At 42.3% G+C, this 21,003-nt stretch overlaps 1 protein-coding gene across 3 annotated transcripts in view; it reads left to right on the top strand.

The window, feature by feature from the left end:
* PHACTR1 (phosphatase and actin regulator 1) overlaps positions 1 to 18,942 on the top strand; it is a 297,876-nt gene extending 278,934 nt beyond the window's left edge. For all 3 annotated transcript variants that reach the window (XM_071736427.1, XM_071736425.1, XM_071736426.1), the window contains 4 exons: positions 223 to 284; positions 7,442 to 7,582; positions 11,753 to 11,829; positions 14,046 to 18,942. In XM_071736427.1, the coding sequence (XP_071592528.1) occupies positions 223 to 284; positions 7,442 to 7,582; positions 11,753 to 11,829; positions 14,046 to 14,061 (296 nt within the window). In that variant the 3' untranslated portion in view covers positions 14,062 to 18,942. The remainder of the gene's footprint in view (positions 1 to 222; positions 285 to 7,441; positions 7,583 to 11,752; positions 11,830 to 14,045) is intronic.
* The last annotated feature ends 2,061 nt before the right edge of the window (positions 18,943 to 21,003 follow it).

The following is a 21,003-nucleotide window of genomic DNA, read 5'->3' as shown; positions in this document are numbered from 1 at the left end:
AGAGGTGCCAAGACAGGGAAAGGAAGAAGGCAGTAGATGTTTCATGAAGTGTGTGAGGGACTGAGGTATCTACGGGTGAAGGAAGTTCACCAGCCCCAGAGGGACAGGCTGTGCATCACTGAGGTCCTGAAATATTAATGTGCTGATGGAGAGGCTTATTTTGTTGCATACTGTGCATGCCTGATGAGTCCACAGCCTGAGATCCTTGTAAATCTTTTACAGCCCGGAATGAGCAAGAGGAGCAGGAGGAAAAACGAGAGATAAAGAGAAGATTAACACGTAAGGTGAGAAGCAAATTTGATCCTATTGTGGCACAACTGTAACTTTCTCCCTACTGCACAACTGTTTGCCTTTTTCCTTTTCCTCAGCACCATTTTCAAAAGTAGAGTGTGAAACAAGTCTTAAAAGAAATCTCTAAATCACCAATGTTATTGGCTGTAAGTCCTCAGAGAATGAAGGGAACCACTTTGTGGGCTATTGCTGGTAATGTTTTGAAACCAGAGAAAAGAAGATGTCTTTATAAGAGAAGGAGCTTTGAACTGTAAAGGATACAGAGCCTTCCATTGGTCTAACCTTGCTCCCTGTGAGTGTAATGGCTTCTGCAGCCATTACAAAGAAGGAGCAAAGTTAAAACAATACTGATTGTATTTGAAGATTCCACTTTGAAATAGCATTTCATTGGGAAATAAACTTTTCCTGGAAAAAGAGGATTGTCACTTGAGGCATTTAAACTAGAGACAAGCACTTGCAAATGGTGTGTTAGATGCATAGTTTTGGGTTTTTTGAAAGTCATTTGCTCTTAAAACCAAAGAACAGTCATTTCAGATGTGCACATTCAGTTTTGCAGCACATTCAATTTTTGCAGTTTTTCAGTCTACAAATTCCCCAACATACATAGCCAACAATCCATCCTGTTATTGCAGATACTCAGTTTCACCACTGGCATATTTCCTGTTTCCAGAGGTGGAGAAAGCCCCTGAAAACTCACATGCTTGTGAAGCAGCACCAACCCCTTCCTGTACGTTTTTAGGTGGCTTAGTCCTAGGTGATCACAAGCTTTCATGGTATAAATAATTACAAGAAAAGGGGTTTAAATATACATGGAAAGGTTACATTCAGAGAGCTGGATTGTTTTATTTGATGGCTTAAAATCTCACACATTATTCTCAGTTCATGTAATCCAGCAGATTTCTGTCACTAATGTGGGGTTACTGCTGGTGTCTGCAGGAACTAAGAATGCAGCCCAGAGAGCTATGATACTGTTTTTTTAAACACTTTAATTTCTGGCAGTAATGGCAGGAATAGTCTTGTGTCTCCTCATAGCACTGCCTGAACAATAAGACACTGAAGATTTTTTCATGGTACTTCACAAAGGCTGGAAATACTGTTTTACCAGGCTTTCAATTTCCTCGTACATTGACAGGTACAGATGTAAAGAAATCTAATAAAAAAGCTTGATGCCATTTGATGAACAGCTGTAGTAGATAAAAAAACAAAGTTACCTCTACCCAATCTTCTGCCTAAGAAATGGAGGCTGGGTAACTCAACTGGCATTACTGCCCTGCCTTTCTGCTGTTCTGTAGGAAAAACACAAAGCACATGAATTTTCTGCTGCAGGCAGAGGCCACAGTTGCTGATGTAGTCCAGGCTGCTATGCCATGGAAGCAGCATCTGCTCCCTGAGACCTCATCAGTCTTCTACAGGATTTCTTCTTTTGTCTTGATTGAACTTTTAATTTGTAACAATGGTGAGAGCAGCATCAGTCTGAGCCCCTGGCAGTCAGCTCTTCAGTGTTTATACCTCTGTTTCTGGTCACCTTTCTTTTAGCCTTTTTTTGCTTATTCCCTAGTAAGGATTTTTCTCCCCATGTTTGTGAGGTTGGCAGCTACATATATTAGCACTGTTTGATTTTGATCATCTTTTTTTAGCTGTTGTAAGTTGCTCTAGTGACACACATAATTTTAAACGAAGAATCCTGGGCCTGTCCTAAATTCTGTTCTCAGTTACCAAACATGCTGTCATAAAAGCTCAGAAATCACTAGAAGAAGGGAATAAAGTGGACAGATACCAACTAGAAATGCCCACCACCTAGTGAATCCTGCAAAAATTGTTGTTATTCCCCAACCCTGTCTTTCATGAGCAGGTCCCAGAGGTGTCATTGTGTCTACAGCAGAGTGCAGACTCCTTCTGTCGATTCATGCTGAAGTCTTATTACCAAAGGACTTTGAACCTCAGATCAAGCAGAAGTTATACTGAGCACAGCAAGTGTTTTGCCCAGCAGACCCTTCTCTTTCCACTGAGGTTTAATGTACACAGATGCCCACAGGGTAAATTCAACATAAGGAAAAGTGTGCCGTGTTGCCTCCTTGTAACCAGGTGTAGTTGGTAATAAGAAGGGAAGGGGTTCTGGAGAAGCCACTGAAAGAACTTTTGACCTTGCACTACAGCAGCTGCTGCTGACCCCAGTTTTTTGATGGTGTCATTCCAACTCCAAGGGAACAACCCACTTCATCCATTAAAAACCTGTTCCTAAAATTCTTTCAGTGCTGACATTTTGTTACAGTATTATTATGATTAGTTGTAACATGACATGCTGTAATAAGTAAGATTACCTTGCTAGGTCTAGATGTCTTATTAAAGTCAGCAATAAATATCCAGTTGAATTCATCATCCAGACAGGCAATTTCTAAAAAATAAAATTAAAAAAAACAGGTGACCTATAGAAAGCTGCCCTTTAAGCACTTTTCATCCTCTCAGATTAATCTAACTCCAAATTAACTGGGGATAGGGACTAGCTGCCATTCAAAGAGCAAAATGGAGGCAAATGCTTTTTTGTACAGTTTCTCTGCAGTTTATCTCCCTCCTCCCTAAGGAAGGAGAGGTGAAGAGTTTTTGCCTGTTACCTGAGATGCCCATGGATGGGTTATGCACATCCAGCCACCCCGTGCTCCCTCTCCCTGCCCCTCGGGGCCCACGGAGCAGCTTTGTTGGAGGGACATGTGGATCAGGAGGGTGTTTCTCTGAGCACTGGTCTTGCCCCACAGGCCCATTCCAGGAATATTAATGCACAGAGTTCCCTCTGGGAGATGTGTTGCAGGTGGGTCCCCTCCACAAAGAGGGCCCCCAGGAATTACTACTAAGAATTTATTTTCTCTGAACTGCAGTGAATTTGGCCGAGCACCAAGGCAATTAACACAAGCCTGAACTCCCCCTGAGGACTTTCATTACAGAGAGAGAGTCATAGCCTCGATTAACAGAACACATTACAAATCACTTGCAAAGAGGACTAAAAGTCATCTTTTCCTACCTTCTCTTCTCTCAAATAGCATCCTGCTCGCCATTGCGTAGAGCTTCCTATCCCCCACTGTCAATAGCTAATTTTTCCCAGAAGTCTAGCTCCAAAACTAAAAAAACCCTGCATCTGTAATATCGACAGCCAAAATGATGAGCTGTTCCTTAAAACCCATGCAATAATCTGAAATGTTTGCTCCCATTAAATTCCTGCCCTGGTACAACTTAAACTCTCGGTTCACTGATGCCTTACTGGGAATTGTCTTTCTATTCAGTCTTTTCTTCAATTGACCTCTGCTGGCTTGCATCTGCACAGGCTGTTTCAAAATAGTGAACTCTTGAATGAGGTGGGACTCATCACAGGGAGGAGAAAGGTCAGGGAAGAAAAAAGGTTAAAGGTTAGCAGTTAATTTGGATAAACTGCATTAATAGTAAGAGGGAAAAGTATCTGGGGCATCGTGCTCCTATGTCTTACCACAAAAGGTGGGAAGCAAAGCAGAGGGGGGTTGTGTGTGCTGCTAGTTAAGGATCTGTAAATTTTCACCTTGGTTTCTTCCTTAAATAACACCAATAATATTTTAACAAGGTAGAAAAGCAGATAACAAGGAAGGGACCAGACAACAAGATTCATTGTGACTGAAGTGAAACAAGCTCAGCATTTCATATTTAACTAAATCCCAAGACCAGTCTGGCAAGAGTACATCGCCCTCCACCTTACCTGGTGGCAGTGCTTGGGTTTGCTCCATTTCCTGTGCTGAGAACAAAGGGGTTTTGTGTTAAACCTTTACTTGCAAATTGGCTTAATATCAAAGCTTGAAACGTGCCCGTTTTATCTCCAGTGATCCAGAATATACAGAGGAGAATCTGACCTTTCATGACACGGGAGGTGCCGTCCTCACTTTGCATTAATACAAATCCATTTACTTTGAAAGGAATTTTTGCCCTTCTTCACACTTAAATAATGAGGTCACTTGCCATAAAATTACCCTGCGCCCTCAGCTCAAGAATCTTCACAAAATGGTGAAGAGAAATTTATATGCCCAGGTGGCACACCAGAAAAAGTCTAGACATGCACATCCCTTTGACATTAACAGAAGAGAAAAAGAGTCCAGCTCAATGAACAGCATCCCTGCCTCCCCTCTTGGAGCACCACTGCCTTGTGCAAGCAATTGCATATTGTCCTTTACCACGTCCTTTTACTGAAAGTTTCAAATGTTCCCTATTTTTTCTGCCTGTTAGAAGAAGCAGAGCTCATTCTCAGGTGCTGAAGGATTGTTTATCATTAAGCAGTCTTGATCGAAGAGACCACAGGTCACAGGTCATAAAAATAAATTCCAAGGTGAGATCTCAGGTGAGCTGTACTCTTATTGCAAACAGATATTGAACTGACATCTGAAGTGGAGCCACCCAGAGTCTATTACACAGATATTTTTCCAGATATTTAAGAGTCAAGGGTGATCTGGATAGCCCAGACATGCTGAAAAGACCTTTGTGCTTTGCCACTCACAAGATACTGCTGCAGTGTCAGGAGAAAGAGGCAGGGCAGTGCCTTAACCATTCAGTTTTAATTAATTGTTTTTAGAAAACCACACAGTGTGGTTGTCCTTCTCTTTTCATTTAGTATGTTCAGGCTGGCACTCTGGTTTAATATACTGAATATATTTTGTGTCTATGTATTTTTATATGTAAATACATGTAGATTTATGACAACAGATGAAGTGTGTGGTACAAAATTTCAGGACTCTCTTTCACAGCCAGAGCACTGACTCTAGGGTCAGTTGATCTTTTTTGTGTTCATAGCTCTGCCCCAGGCCTTCTGAGCTGGTTGCTCAGTCTCTGTACTTCACTTTTTCCACTTACTCTCTGGGGGTGGGGGCACTGCCCTCCACTCCAATGGGGCATATAAGTATCTGGAATTGCAGTGGTTGTAGGGTCCTGAAGCAAAGGCAGAACATCTAAAAATAAATAATAAACAGTAATAGCTGTATGACTAAGGAGGAAGAGAGCATCACCTAAGAGTGAAAAATGCAAATTAACCCTAATAATCTATAATGTGCTCATGCCCTTAACATTTTTTCATATGTAACTCAGTGCACTGTTCTTCATGTCCAAATGAAGGGTCGCAGTGAGTTTCAGTGGTGTAAAATGTGCAGGTGATGCACCTGATTTGCTTGTTGTGCATTTGAAAGCATGAGATCTTACCTAAGATTTGTCTCATTTCATCACTTACCATCATTTCTTTGATTTGAACCCACACCAAGGAAGCCAGATTAGCTGCTTAAGATGCAGGGCAACATTGAGGTAAATACCAGCAGTGAATTCCCATTGCTGGCAAAAGTGTACTCTATGGCTCTTGGTGCTTCTGTGCTCTTCAAACCACCCAGACATCAGCCTGGCATGGTACATTTCAGTGGATCAACAGCCACCTGCCTTCTCCCTTTCTCCTGTGTACAAACTTGGTAATAAATTAGATTCATAAAAACTTAATTAAAAAAAAAAATAAAAAAAAATAAAAAAAAAGAAAAGGAAAAAAGAAAAAAAAGAAAAGCCAGCTAATGTCCAGAGCTGAGAGAAGCTGTGAAGTAGAGCCCTTATTTTGTGAAAGTCCTCTTCCAGCTTGGAAAGCTTAGAGGAGCTCCTTCCTTTGTAGCCATTTAGAAACACAGAGTTTAATTTACAAGATTTCATGTTTTGGTTGTCATCATACTCCAAATAGTCAGACATTTTATTTTTAAAAAAATCCATCCTAATTTGAAACAACATCTAGGCTGTGTCCTAAACTGGTAAAAGCTGAGAAAGGTACAGATAATATTGGTGATTCATCTTTAATTGGTGCTGCTGTAAGAAGAGAAGCAGTTAATGCAAGTAAAGATGAAGTCTCACCCATATCTTTTGAATTTTGGGATGTAGTCATAATAATATTTCAGCATAAGATTCTCTATTCTCATAGTAAGGGCTTAGATATTAAATGATTGAAAGCAGTAGTTGGTTGTGGTCTCTCAGTAATAATGCATCAGTTCTAACAAACCTGCAGTTCTAGTATTAGGGCTGCTAGAAAAACCTAGCAATTTGAAACCATATTCAAGATGAATTGTAGGACAGAGAGAAGCCTCACTCATAGTGTCACTGTGCTTATACTCCCAGCATGGTATAGCAGTTTAGTTTGCTTGCTTTTGTTAAAAGCTTATCTATTCATCACAGTTTGGGTTTGGCTGGTGACTTAGGTATAGGTATCCGGGCTGCAGGCTGAAGAGGCAGTTTTGTTCTGCTAGAGTGAAAAATACCATTTTTAAATCTATACATGTTTCGATCTACTTTATTGTGCCCTCTGGCTTTTCTGACATGGTATTCTAGCTCACAGATAGGTTTGTTCTGTTGTCAAAAAAAAAAAAAAAAAAAAAAAAAAAGTTATCTCTACTCTGTATACATTTAGTTTTTTAAAAACGGTCCCCAAAACCTGTAATCTGAGTTCAGAGCATCATGCATCTTGCTAACCCACTGCATAGGTCTTTGTCTGATCAGTGCATGGCTGATCTAAGCAACAGGTATATAAAACAGGGCTTTTGGTGTGAAACTCATGGAAGAAATAAGAGGAGGCTTGTACAAGTTGTGTAGAGGAGCTCTGTGTGCAGAGGAGCTCTGCCAGGTAAGGAAAGACATTTGTCACCCTTTGCCCATAATTCAGAGCAGGAGCTCCTCAGTGCTTGACTCTTCCCAGGCAGCACAGACACACACAGAGCAGCTCAAGGCTGGGGAGTGTACAGTCTGCACAGGAAGTTTTAAAGCTCTGTTGTGGTCTTCATCTCCTCCTGAGACATCAGTGCACTGGGAGACTTTCTCTTCTCAGATCCCATTTCTGCCAGGGTGGATCAACCTCAGCCAGGGATAGGGGTTTCCTTCCGGTCACAGCTGCTTCCCAAACAAGAGTGGGCAGCAGCAAGGTGGGATGGTATTCAAAGTGCTATGTAGTAAGAGGTTATCTCCCACAAAGCAATTCTGTGAAAGGCTCATAAAAACAGTGGTACTGGGTATACCTGAACCCTCTCATTATCGTAATTATGGTTGTAGTAAAATTAACCCCCAAGCACCACTTCGCTGGGAAAAAAGCAGTGTTCTGATGTCTTCTTGCCTTCTTTCCTCAAACCTGCAGCTGAGCCAAAGGCCCACAGTAGAAGAGCTTCGTGAGAGGAAGATCCTCATCCGTTTCAGTGACTATGTAGAAGTGGCAGATGCACAGGACTATGACAGGAGGGCAGACAAACCGTGGACACGACTCACAGCCGCTGACAAAGTAAGTGGGACAGCTTCAGGAGAGCCGTGATCTGAATATCTAGAGCATGTCACAGCATCCCTCAGGTCCCAGACCTTCACCTGATGTCCCTTCCCAGCCCACCTGTGGTTTATTACAATTCAGAAGTTTGCTGCTCGAGTCAAAAATCTTTGGCAAGAAGGCTCCTACATGTGTGAAAACTGGGAGCAAGCCCAGCAGCATTATAGGAGTTAGAGAGGAGAGAGTTCTCAGGGTCCTTGAGGAAAGGTCTCAGTGGCAGCTGTGTTGTTTGGTGGCTTTGGTCTTCCCATGTAATGCTGCCAGCTGAGAGCTCCTGCAAGTCCTAGCAGAGCAGTGTGACAGCAGCACTCACCAGAACTGCTGTGCCAGGACAGGGCAGGCCTGGGTGCAACAATGGCAGTGGGTCAAATATTTGGCAAAAGCACCTGCCACCAAAGCCAGGTAACTTCTCTCTAGTGTGTTATGACAGGGACATTTACTCAGGATTTCTGCTCTGTGCAGAAAATTATAGTAATTAGGACTCATCTGAAAATGTATTTAAATCGTTTGTTTTAAATCTTAGATGAGGTGTAAGTGATGCACATTCCTTTGCATTTCCCAAATGTGGTTCTTTCAAAGGATCCATTTTAATTCTAAGAGTTCTGAGTTATTCTAAAGGAGTGGGCAAAAACCCAACTGTTGCACATTCTGTCAAAAAGTATGTAAAATAAGTTCTGCTGAGTATTTGCAGGGGGGAAGGAAAGAATAGATACTGTATTTAGATGTTTTGAAATAAAGAAATGAAATACACTAAGTATTTCACAGACACCACTGATACTGATCTCTAGAGATCTCACACTAGTAGGAGGTTCCAAGATTATTGGAAGTTATTGAGACTCCAAGATTTACACTATAAAATGTACATCTTAAGCACATTTTTCTTGTACATGTGGCTTAAAACTAGCAAAATAAGATTAGATTTTAGAAAATTTGTAAGTCCTAGAGGAACATTCTTGAAGTGCTGAAACATCTCTCCTTAGTTAAATCAGAGAAATTTTTTAACTCCTACCGAAAGAAAAAGTTACCAAAATGTAAGGGAAATGGAAAAAGAAGAAATTTTAAAAAAATATGCAAACACTTTTTTTTTTTTCTTTCTAACATAATTGAACTGCTTTTTCCAGTTGACTACAGAGGAATTTATGAATTCAATTCACATTCATCTGTTTGCAATACACTGTAGCAAAAATAACTACTGTATTGAACTGAAGAGCAGATCCCAAAGAATCTCCAAAAGACGTTGTATAAGCTGCAGCTCTGTTCTATGGGTGCCTTTTTCCCAGCAGCATGCGCTTTAACTGGAAAGTCATGGAACTTTCCAGTTCCATGGAAACTGGAACTTTCCATGTTTCCCAAGGACTATTTTGACAAGGCCTACACAGATACGGAGGGGCATGCAGTGGGTTTACTGACATTTTTATATGACAAGGCAAAGAAAAAGGCTAAAGGAAGACTATGAAGTGTAAGAAAACCATAATATTCTATTAATTTACATGATGATGGTGCTTTCCAGACATCAGCAACCTAATTGCATGAGACCTGCAGATGAAGAAATGCTGCTTATTTGGTATTGAGTGTGCTGTCCTCTGAGAACCAGTGGGGCCTTCACTAAGTGGTGTGTCTGGTGAAAGCACTGGTGGCAGAGGAGTTAAATTGCTGGCAAATTTTACCAACCATATCCTGAGGGTCTTAATGGTGCCTTAGGAAGAAAACTTAAACAGTTTATGGCCACTATAAGGAAAGAGGACTACAAGGCTAATTAATGACTCCCATGCTCTAGTCACTCTATGATGCCCATGTCATTTTTAAAACTACCAGGTATCTGACTATTTCTTTGCTGTGGGACCGATGCCAAGATGGAGACCATGATGTCCAGTGTTTAGACAGGAGCAGGATTCCTGACCATGCCACTCATTTATGGTGCCCTGGCATTTATCCACAGAGGAAAGGGCAGCCCATTCCACTTGTAGAATTTAACCAAAGGACATGCACAGTTCTCGTATTGAGCTGACTTAATTAAATCCTCCCAGTTGGTAGATGAGGAAGGGAACTCCATCTGGTTCTGCAGCCTTTGAGAGATCACTGTCTAACATGGAAAGCATGGAGAAACTTCAGCTGGGAAAGGAGAATATTTGGTGTCCAGAGAGGTCCTGCTGCATCCAGTGAAAACAAGTATTAAATACAACTATTAAATGTAGCCTGCTAGAGAATTCAGTATTAAGGCAAAGTACTTCCCTCCCTGGAAGTGTTCAAGGCCAGGTTGGATGGGGCCTTGAGCAAACTGAGCTAGTGGAAGGTGTCCCTGCCCATGCAGGGGGGTTGGAACTTGGATGATCTTTAAGGTCCCTTCCAACCCAAACCATTCTATGATTCTATAAATCTGTGATTCTACTCTGAGGCTACTTTTTATCAATGCATGTCCTAAGTCCATGCCCAGAGCAAAGGGCTTAAACTCTCCAAATGGACCTTTTCTCAGCACAGCAGAAGAAGAATTGTTTGTCATTCTAACATTAATGCCCCTTATGGCATAAGGAAGCACATTCATTTTGGGGGTTGGGTGATGTGGGCAATATTCTGATTTCTGCATCTTCCTGGGTCAGCACTGGCTAGATTTATTGCAAAAATACATTTTGGTAATGGGCTTTCCTCTTGTCAGTAGTTCTTGCTCTCTATTGCTGGATGTAGGGAAGTGCCTTCAGTCTGACTTCATCTTCACAAGGTCTGACTGTTAGAGGAATAAAAAGAGCATTCTCAATCTCTCTAACACATGAGGGGTGCAGGGGGGAATAGATTTCAGCCCATGTGTCCTCCTTCAGAGTCACTTAAGCAACCAAGTGATCTGCTGAAGGCAGGCCCTGAGCTGCTGCATAGCTATTGCTCTGTCCCTGTAGATGGAGGCAGAGCCTGACAGACATTTCTAAGGTAAATAAAAAAAAACAGAGCTGTGCAGAAATAGTACAAGGGCACTTTTCTGTAGATCCCTCTCAGAAAATGTATCACTTAGGGCTCATCAAGGCAAAGGTAGTTGGTGACTGCATCACTGACTGTTGCAAAAGCTGGCTCATGCTGTTTGGTGCTAGTTTAGATTTCCTAAAGGAAATCTTCCTTTAGGAAATCTTTCCTAAAGGTTTGGGCTCATGCTGTTGGTGCTAGTTTAGATTTCCTTCATCAAGAAAAATTCCCAACAGACACAAATACCATCAGCTGGAGCAGCCACTTGCAGCTGTTGGTGATGATTTCAGGATCACACAGAAATGCAGGGGCACACACCTTGGGCCTGTGGGAGCATTGTTTGTCCTCTCCCAACACTCAGTGATGCTCAGTTGTGAGCTGCAAGTATCACAGGACTGCACAAGCCTTGACTTTGGGATTTGGCACTTGAACCAGTTCTGCTGAGTGCCCTCTCCACCACAGCACTGAGTCCCTCCAAGTCACTCCTTTATTCTTCAACATTTCTCCTCCTGCAAGTCATCCCAGGTTTTCTTTTCCCTCCTGGACAACTGCAGATGCTCTAGGTAACTGGGTCCTCTGTAGATGCTGACTACAACCACCTGGGGCTAGTTTTCTGCTGGATTAATGAGTGGAATCAGATCAGTAAATGACCCAGCTGGGTCAGAAGGGAGGAGGGCAGAGGGGCACAATCTAAGGCAGTGAGGAGGACAGAGAGCCCTTCTCCTTCATTGTAAGCTCAGCTACTTCAGGTAACTTCATCCAAGGAAATTCAGGACTCCATAAGGGCAGGAGACATCTCAAATACAAGTCTGGTGAGATCGAGGCAAAATTTACTCACAGTCCAGCTCTGAAAAAGGTCACAGTGTTTGAGAAACTCTGGCACCTTATTTTTTTTTCTAAAGCTTATTTGGATTTTATACATAAAAAGCCAGAATTGTGTTCTGTATCTATGCTGTTGTCTACAATATGTTTTTAAATTGAGCCATTCCACTGCAGCATTTATATTTTTCCTTTATGTGATTTAGAACATGTTCTGCTCCTTTTCCCTTTTTAAAAGTCTTGTCTTTTTCTTTCTTTCTCTGATGCTATCTGCTTCACTTGTAATATACTGTTTTGAAAACAAAGTGAACTTATTTTGATCTCCCTCATTTATACATTTGTGAGTTTATTTTTCCTTTGCAGGCAGCCATTCGAAAAGAGCTTAATGAATTTAAAAGCTCTGAAATGGAAGTTCATGAATTAAGTAGGCATCTAACAAGGTAAGATGAGATTAATTTTTTAAGATTATCAATAAATACTGTTGTTTTCAGAAAAAAACCCTCTTCCTCCAACACCCATTGAACACACCATGAGGTCTAAACCACCTTTAGAATTACAGGCTGTGGGAGAAACTCATGCAGACAAAGTCATTTTGCCTCGTTACATGGCTGTGTGGAGGCACCCGCCATCTGTTTAATAAAGTGTAGCCTCTTTTCGTTTTATTTTTTAAATCATCATCCTTGAGCTGCATATCTGTTCTTCTTGTATCAAAAGTAAATAGTGTTGGTGACTGAAGGAGGGAGCTCTTGTAGAGCCAGCACGTAGCAAGGTGTGAATGGGTGCACACTCAAGGACCCATGAGCACAGTTGCACAGTACACACACAAATCTCTCTGTCTCTCAGTCCTGTACTTCACATCCCACAAACAGGTGATGCAGTGGGGAAACAGCAAGATCAGCATTACAAGAGGCACTCATTTTTTAAGCTTTCAGGCTTTTCTTAGTTGAAAAGGTCGAGGCTGAATGAATTATCCATGACCCCAAACTAACAGCCCTCACCTTCCACCAGCTATGGCTGAGGCTCACTGAAAGGTCAGGGCACATCCCTCACACAGCCTCTGCTGAGTCTGCTCTGGCTTTGATGCTAAGAGGAGCTGGACTCCTGGTGTTTCAGCTGAATCCAGGCCTTGACAAATCAACATTAACCCCCTACTCGTTGTTAGATGTCAGAGACAAGCATTAGGTGTTGAAGACAAGTGACAGTGACATCTGGTGCAAAATGGGAGCTGCCCTGGTATGAACACATTCACCAGCTAGGTGCACGTAAGAAATGCAGTTCATACTGTTAAGAAAATACAGGAAAAGCTTAAGGCAGAATTAATTTTGTATGAGGGGATTTTTATGTGTATAAATTAATAATTATATTAAAAGTCACCACATGCATTATGCATCTATTCCCTTGCAGAAATGATCTCCCTTCTACTCTCTAGCACGTGCTAGGATGGCTGCACCAGGCTTTCTAATAGCTGAGTGCTGCTAGAGACAATCCAGCTGCTTTGGGCTGGAAGCAGCTTTAGGGTTTGAAGTTGGCCTAGACCTATTGACCTCGGTGAATGAGTCTCTGAGAGACATTTGGTTCACTCCTCCAGGATAGCAGTGACAAATTCAGAAAGAATGAGGCTGTTTTAAAGGGGGTGTTGCTACAAGTTGAGCTCCACTGAGGGTTCCATTGATTTCCATAAGGCCTTTAGCATGCCACAGACGTAAGAGACTGGTTTAGTTTTCCCAGAGTCTCACAGATGCTTGGCTTTCACAGATTTCTGGGCAGTATTCTGCTTCTCTTCCAGTGCTGGGGTGAGCAATGACCCTCTGAGGTGACTCAGCTTGTGTCTGAAAGCCACCGAGTGGCTTTGACTCACCAAGTCTGTACCAGACACACCAGCTATACAAGGTATAGCTAATACAAAAGAAATTGGGGTTTTTCTGAAGCTCAGCAGGACTTACTGGTTTCACAAGTGGCTTCAGGAAATACGTGCTCGGAGGAAACATGCTTAAACAAAAGAGTAATTCCCTTAAACAAACTTAGATAAATCACCATTATAAAATCATTAGCAAGGTAATGAGCTATTCATGTCATTAAGCAGTGGCATGAGCTTAGCAAAGAATGTGAGTGTTGCCCTACTAGTGGGACACATTAATTCATGATAGATAGAGTGAAAAAAAAAAATCAAAGTTTTTTAAAAGATACATTTGCAGAGCTTACAAACCCAAGCCTCCTGATACAAGGTGCAGAAAGGTGGCCACTTTAGCTCTACTTGTCTGTTTAGCCTCTGATATTAATGAATATCTTGAACTGCATGTGGCTAAACTGTGTATGGTTTGTCTAAAACAGACAATTTTTGTGGAATCAGGCATAGTGTGCTCTGAAAGAGGATTGGCTGATGTGAAATAACTTACTCAGGGATCGCACAGGATGGATCCAAAGTGGTTTTGGTAGATTTTGGTGCAAACTGCTTATGTCTGTGGACTGTGAAACTGGCAATGACCAAGGAAGTGTCAATGTCTGCTTTGGGTTCATAGTGTGGCTGATGTTGGTGCTACAGGAATCGAGCTGCCTAATTGTGGCACTGTAGCAATTAGTCTCCATTTGTTTAATGTATAATGTGCATGAGAGGATATTATCTTACTAATTCTTTTTTTTTCACCTCGGGTTTTAGGTTTCATAGACCGTAGCAGTTCAATTCTGACTACTATGCCATCTTCAAAACATAACTAAAAGGAACCATAAGTGCTGGTATTATTCACTTCCCTGTTACGTACAATGTAAATCTTCTGAACCTCCTTTTTCTAAAAAAAAAAAAAAAAAAAAAAAAGGAAAAAAAAAGAGTAGAAAAATAAATATGAAAAAAGGAAAATTGTATTTACATGTGATGGGTATTGCATCATCATCAAACCCGCTGGTTCAAGCTTCAATAACAGAAAATACCCCTGGTGGGAATTGTGCCAAGACTTGGCATCTATGTAATAAGACTTTTCCAGCATGTGGATTTGCCATACATGTTCAAGCCCAGCTGGTGGTGCATCCATTTCATCTTCAGGCACCCTTCATCCTGACGAGCCTCTGTCATCAATTCTAGAGAGCCCCAAGATGGTGTTCAGGGAATTTACGGCCTGGGTGCAGTCTCCAGAAGAGTGGCACCTGTGGCACTAAAGCACTTATACCAAACACTACTTTCAGGCTGCGAGCACCTTATGAGGACAGTACAGGAGGAAAACTCCTCTACGGGCCAGCTCACCTGTGAATATCATCTGACTAGGAAGGCATTTCTTTCCCTGGAGAAGCTTACGCATTGTTCGGCTCCCAAGCAGAAAAAGGCATCACCTGTGGAGAACAGGACACCCTGCTGAAGGCTGGTTCAGTTCTAGCAACTGCTTTATTTTCATCTCTGGCAAGCAGAACTTTCTAAACCCAGTTGTGAACCCATCAGCAATAAAAGCGACAAGAATGCTGAGGACAAGCAAGCAAAACCCATCTCTTCATGGTCACTGCATGGCATTCGCTCAGCTTGTAGTTTGTTTTTACACCCAAGCCTGGTGACTGTGTGAGGGCTGACACGTTCCCAGCAAGGAGAAAGGCCGAGATTCCCACCGTCCCTGCAGAGGGACACAACAGGAGGAACTTGGTTTGGCTGGGGGTTTGGTGAGGGACATCTCTCCTCTCTGTATCAGGTGTTTTAAGCACTGATCCTAAAATCATCCTGAGGAAAACACGACAAATTGTGTGATGTGGCCTAACAGGAGGAGTCTGGTGCATTGGTATGGATGGTGGGACTTGTCATGGTACCAGAGCTGAAGCATAAAGACAGGAGAATTCAGAGGTGTTCTGTTTTGGTTTTAATTTATTTTTATTATAAGTGGTTTAACACACAAACTGACCAAGTAAGAGCTCAGCGAGCTGGTCACTCTGGGCCTGGTTTAGCTGCCAACTTAAGCATGTGCTTAACACTAAGCATGCAAACAGCCTCACTATAAGTCAAGAACATGTCTGACAAGCTTCATTGAAGCTGCACACATTTAAGTGCTTTCTGAACTTAGGCCAGCACCTTCCAAAATCAAGTCCTTAACTAGTGTAATGCCAGCAAGCTGGGGCAAACATTGTCTAGGATTCCTTTCCAGCTCTAACAAGAAATTATTATGCCATTTTTTTGGACCAATGGCCCAAAGCACTGTAGCAACATTACTGTAAGAAGTTCCAGATTATTACTTCAGGACACCTTTTTTTTCTTCTATAATATTTTGCTTTGACAGTTTGAACAGAGGCCAAAGTTTTTTTATTATACTGTTATTTCTGTTACTACTTTATTTTTTCTTTCCCCTGTCTTCCATGTACCTATCCACTCTGTGCTTGCTTCCTCTCTACATTCCCCTGATGCCATGCTAACTTTGCTCTCCCCTCATCAGGGGCCAAGAAGCCTCTCACAAGCATCTGATGGCCAGTGCTGCACAGTGCCAACACTCCTGCCTCTTCTCAGGCCTCCATCTCATTCCTCTGGTAGCAGGAGTAAAGCAGAAGGACTGTGAGTTGCCCGTGGAGTTTCCTGGGCATCCAGCCTGCCCAACAAACATTTATGCTCAGTGATGGTACTCAATACCTCACAAATTTGCTTTCCATCAGAGGCAAGCAGAAGCATTTCACATTTCATTCTCTTCTGTGGCCATCCTCGCACTGCTATGGCTTATTAGCTATTAAATAAAAACCAGCTGTTGTTGCAGGATGGAAGATGCTACAAAGGAAAGTTAAAAAAAAACCAAGCTGGTTTTGGGTGCCTCATTTTTGAGGCATGGTGCCTCTGATGTGATGTGCTTACCAGAACTCAGGAGTTATTTCAGAAGAAACACACATTATGATGCTCCCTGTATCACCAGCTCACAGTTGCTTTAGCTGCAGGTTCATCAGTGGTGAAAGCCTTTGATGTGCAGTGTTATCAGCTCAGCACAGCAAAGACAGAGCACTAATGTACTAGCCAGGCATACACCCCTTTGGGGTTATTTTCAATAAGATTTGGGGTTTGTGTTGTTAAATTCATTCACATACACGTGTAAAAGGACTGCATCACAGCTTTAAAAAGGGAAAACAAAACTCTACGCTTTTGACTACACAAACACTGTATAAGGAAAGGGCTCTGCAGCTGTTTTGAAGAGCAACAAACATTCCCAGGATGGATCCCCTTACCTGCCTTGGCATCATTAGCTCAGAGGTTCTGTTTGAAAGGGAAAGAAAGGAGGAGACTCCATTTAAGGAGCAGCAGCAACAGAAATCACAAGTCTCGGTAGGCTGCTGGAAGGAATAACTAAGATTATTTTTTTTTTTTAATTTTATGTTTAAAATGAAGAGGAAAGAGATGGAAGTAGCAGACTGGTGCTGTCAGCCTCTTGTCAGTGCTGGAGTCCCCAGGGGAATGGGCAGTCTGGGTACTGCCACTGTCCCTTGTGGACACAGACCCCACCAGTGCCCACACCTGCCAGTCTGGCAGCCTGAATAAACCCTTGGGCACTGCCTGAGAGCTGTGACAGCCCAGCCTTGGGTGACAGCCACATGTTCCCCAGCACCCTGCCTTTATCTGGGTGGGCTCAGGGCAGGTCCCTGCTGACCACTTACCCCTCTGCCTGCCTCAGGATTCATGCTGTGTGCAGGGCAGCTACATGCAGAGCAAACCTGTTTTTTTTTTAATTATTATTATTATTTTTTAATTTTAATTTTATTAACTCTGGCTAAGCAGACACCAGGACACAGTGGAAGAACTGCCATATTTCTCCCCAGTTAAAAGTAGAGCTTATTACTGAAAAGGGGAAGGGTGAGGAGAAAGAAGCCATATAAAGTGTTTGGCATTGTGGTAAGCATTGTAGAACTGGCATTTCATCTGGTTTTTAGCTTCATTGGGTGTGGGTATTTTGCAAATTCATGGCAAGGCATTCTTCAGCAACCTGTCAGTGCCAGAACAATGCCCGTCCTCAGTTTGCACACCCACTGCAGGCATCCATGGGAAGCTGCAAGCAGCCTGAGGAACAGCTACTCCTTTTTTTTTTAAATCTGGGGGGGGTTTGAGCACTTGTCTTCTCATCTGTGAAAGCCATCTCTAAATGGCAAAGTAGTTGTGATTCTGTTAAGGGTGAAAATAAAAATCAACAAAACAAACCAAACAGTCATGATTTGCTCCCCTTCAGCCTGGACTATGTGTAGGACATAAAGGTGATGGCACTCCTGCTAAGGCTCTGCTAACATCACAGTTCACGGCAGTCCTCATTCAGATTTTGAGTAGTTAATAGGAATAAAGTAATTAATAGTAGTAATAAAGAAGGTAATCGGGTCTAAAGAATAGAAAAATCAGCCAGAACAAAAGATGGCTATTCCAATACTCCATCTCCAGGACTGATAATAGAGATAATATTCTAAAGTCAAGGAGGAAAATCATTTTGGTTCTAACGTACTGAATCCTGATAGTTTATTCATACTGAAAACGTGCAAGTACTGTGACAGCTGTCCTACAGCCTATGGAAAGAGGAAGTGGAAGCCTGGGGGAAGGTGGGGAGCAGTGGGGACTGGTCAGGTGGGATGGGAAAAGTAGTTCCCAAGTGTCTAGACAGAAGTTTTGATTGTTTGAATAAAAGAAAAAAGAATATGATGGTGAGGAAACACAAGGAGGGTGGTATCATCCCCAGAGCCTCACCAGCAGCAGGCTATAGGGACCTGGCAATGTATTTCTGACTCAAGGGGAAGCCCTGTGGCCTTCTGCCACCCTGCACCCCACTGGCTGGGTACTTATTAACTGGAGAAGTTTCAGGCTGAAGGCTCCCTGGGGCAGGGCTCAGGCCAGTTTTTGTGGCTAGAAAATTCCTAGACACTCTTAAGTTCACACTCGAGACATTATCAGAAGAGAAGGGGGGAAAAGAATGTCATAGACTTTTTACTGTTTATGTTAACTGAAACAAGCTAGTGAGTTCATTACACAAATATATTTCAGCCTAATAATATTGTAACTACAGCACTTTGTCATCACTGCAACTAATCACCAAACTCACCCTTTATTTCTCCAGTGCCATCTGTACAGAGGAAACACTGTAAACCAACAGTGAGCACTTCCAACAAGCCTAGAGAAAGCTAGTGTGAAAAAGTGGTGAAAGCTTGCACTTACAAAATAAAGGGTGAGACATTAACCCATAGTTATATGTGAATGGGGGCTCCTTAACGTGCCTGCAAATAAAATCATTTTGTATAAAAAGCCATTGGAGTTGACTAGGCTAATAGAAAAAAAATCAGGAAAAAAAAAAAAAAAAAAAAGGGACAAATGATTTTTCCCAGGTGTTCAGTCTGCTCGAGATTGGAACAACTTCTGTAAAGAAAGAGGAAGTGACGGGCACATTACCTGTGTTCCCATGTGTCCCAGTTACTCCTGCACCAGTTGCATTTTCCAGTTGATATCCAAGTGTATGTATATAGTTTGTCTTTGTATAGGAGTGAGTGTGGTGGCTGTCAATCATGTGCTCTTCCAGTATTGTAATTTAACAGATTATGGCTGTATGAAAATGATGTAAATAACTAGAAAAAAAATTAAACTGGATATCTATGTCCTAGGTTTTGTACATACTGAAACTGCATGGTACTTAAATTATTGTTTGTCTCTGATGTATGCAGTTTCTTAAAAAAATTCATTTAAAAAAAAGTGTTCCCTGTGCCTGTGTGTTTTATCTCCCTCTGTCCCAGTGACTGACAGTGTAGCAAATGGGTGCAGTTGAGGATACCAGCCCTCCTGCTGCCAGCAGCCAGGCTCAGTGCAGCTGCAGTGACAGAAGTGCCCGTGCCTGAGCAGGAGCAGAGCAGGAAAGGAAGCCTTCCCAGAGCAGATGGATGGGTTGTGGTATCAGCTGAGCCACTCTGCTCTCACTGTCAGCTGGTCCAGTGAAGGCAGGCAACAGATGACTGGCACCTCAGCTGCTGGAGTTGTACCCAGCACCAAGCTAATGAAGAACAAGTCTGACACCAGGGACACACACACACAAACCAGCTCCTTCCAGTCAATGTGTAGCACTGCCCAGTTCTTTTCCCTCCTGACAAATCTCTGTCCAGGATGCAGCACCATGTAGTTAAGCTGCCCCTGCATAGCACCAGCAAGTGCTGCTGCTGTTCAGCAAATGAGACTTTCCTGCACATCCAGCTACTTTCATAGCACTTTTACATCTTTTTTTTATTATTCTCATTCCTTTTTTTTTTTTTACCTTGAGAAGTTTCAGTGGTCGCACAGAATTTCAGGTTGCAACAAACAGCAGCTTCTGTGTAGGGGAAAAAGGGACAAAAAAAAACCAAACACCCCAAAACCTTCTTCATAAGAATAAACATGTAATAAAATGTACCCTCAAACAGTCTCTAGCTTTCTGCAAAAGGCATGGAAGGTATCAGCTCTGCTTCAGCTGCTCAGTTTTTACATTGGTGCAAAAATTCTGACCCCAAAGTAACCACCTGCACTGCACCTGCACCCAGCACTCCCATTGTGACTGGCAGGTGGGAACTGCTCCCCTCCCCTGATGCAAACAAGAGATTTCAATTACACAAAAATTAAAGATCCATACACTTTAACTGACCAAATTCTGTTCCTTTGCATTGCTGATCCTGAGACACACCATGACCAAAACTCCAGTGGCAGGCTTTTTTGTTTAGTTTTCATTTGGGTAAATTTTCACTGACCTCCTGACAATTCTTACTGGCATGTGTTTGTATAGATTTCCATTCTGGTAGCCACAGTTTGTAGCTATCCAGTGAGGTTTGGATAAATAAACGAAGTAAAACCACCATCCTAGTTTTTGAATTATGATCCCTTTCACCCACAACAAGCTACAGCTTCCCTAGTGGTATTGTGGTGTTTTGGTTACATATGGGTACTTTCTCCCCTTTAAAAAGAGAGAGGTTGGTGATATGTGTCTTCAGTGAAGTCTACTAAATAAGTGAATTACTAAAAATCAAATTGCAATCTGTTGTTGTCTTTAGGCAGAAAACAAAGAGGAAGGTGAAAAAAAAAAAAAAAATCAATTCTCCATTAAACAGGGAGCCTCTGGCAACCAGCTCAGCAATTGATGCTATCTTTACCAGCTGCTTCAAACCACTTCAGAAAAAACTGAGTACAGAACTGAAGAGAGTAGGCCCACAGGAACAACTCACAGCCCAGTGCACCCTGCAGTCTCTCTCTTCCAATGTTCCCTGATAATGGGATATAAGATACAGCACTCAGAGTCAAACCAAAGAATGTCAGGGTTGGAGAGGACCTCAGGAGATCATACAGTCCACCCTCAGCTCAAGCAGGTTTACTTAGAGGTCCCCAGAGACAGAGACTCCACAACCTCTTTAGAGAGCCTGTTCAAGTGCTCTCTGTCAACCCACACAATAAATTTTTCCTCATGTTCAGATGGAACTTACAACTTGTGCCCTCTGCCCCTTATCTTGACACATCAGTGAAGAGTGGCCTCATCCTCTTGCCACCTGCCTTTTAGGTATTTATAAGCACTGATAAGAATCACCCTAAGTCTTCTCCAAGCTAAAAAGACCCAGATCTCTCAGCTTTTTCTCACATGCTCCAGTCCCCTAAACATCTTCACAGCCCTCAACTGGACTCTCTCTAGTTCCTT

Source organism: Heliangelus exortis, chromosome 2 (assembly GCF_036169615.1).
Source record: "Heliangelus exortis chromosome 2, bHelExo1.hap1, whole genome shotgun sequence".
NCBI lineage: Eukaryota > Metazoa > Chordata > Aves > Apodiformes > Trochilidae > Heliangelus > Heliangelus exortis.
The sequence above is the reverse complement of the archived record's forward strand: the minus strand, read 5'-3'. Positions and strand labels throughout refer to the sequence as shown.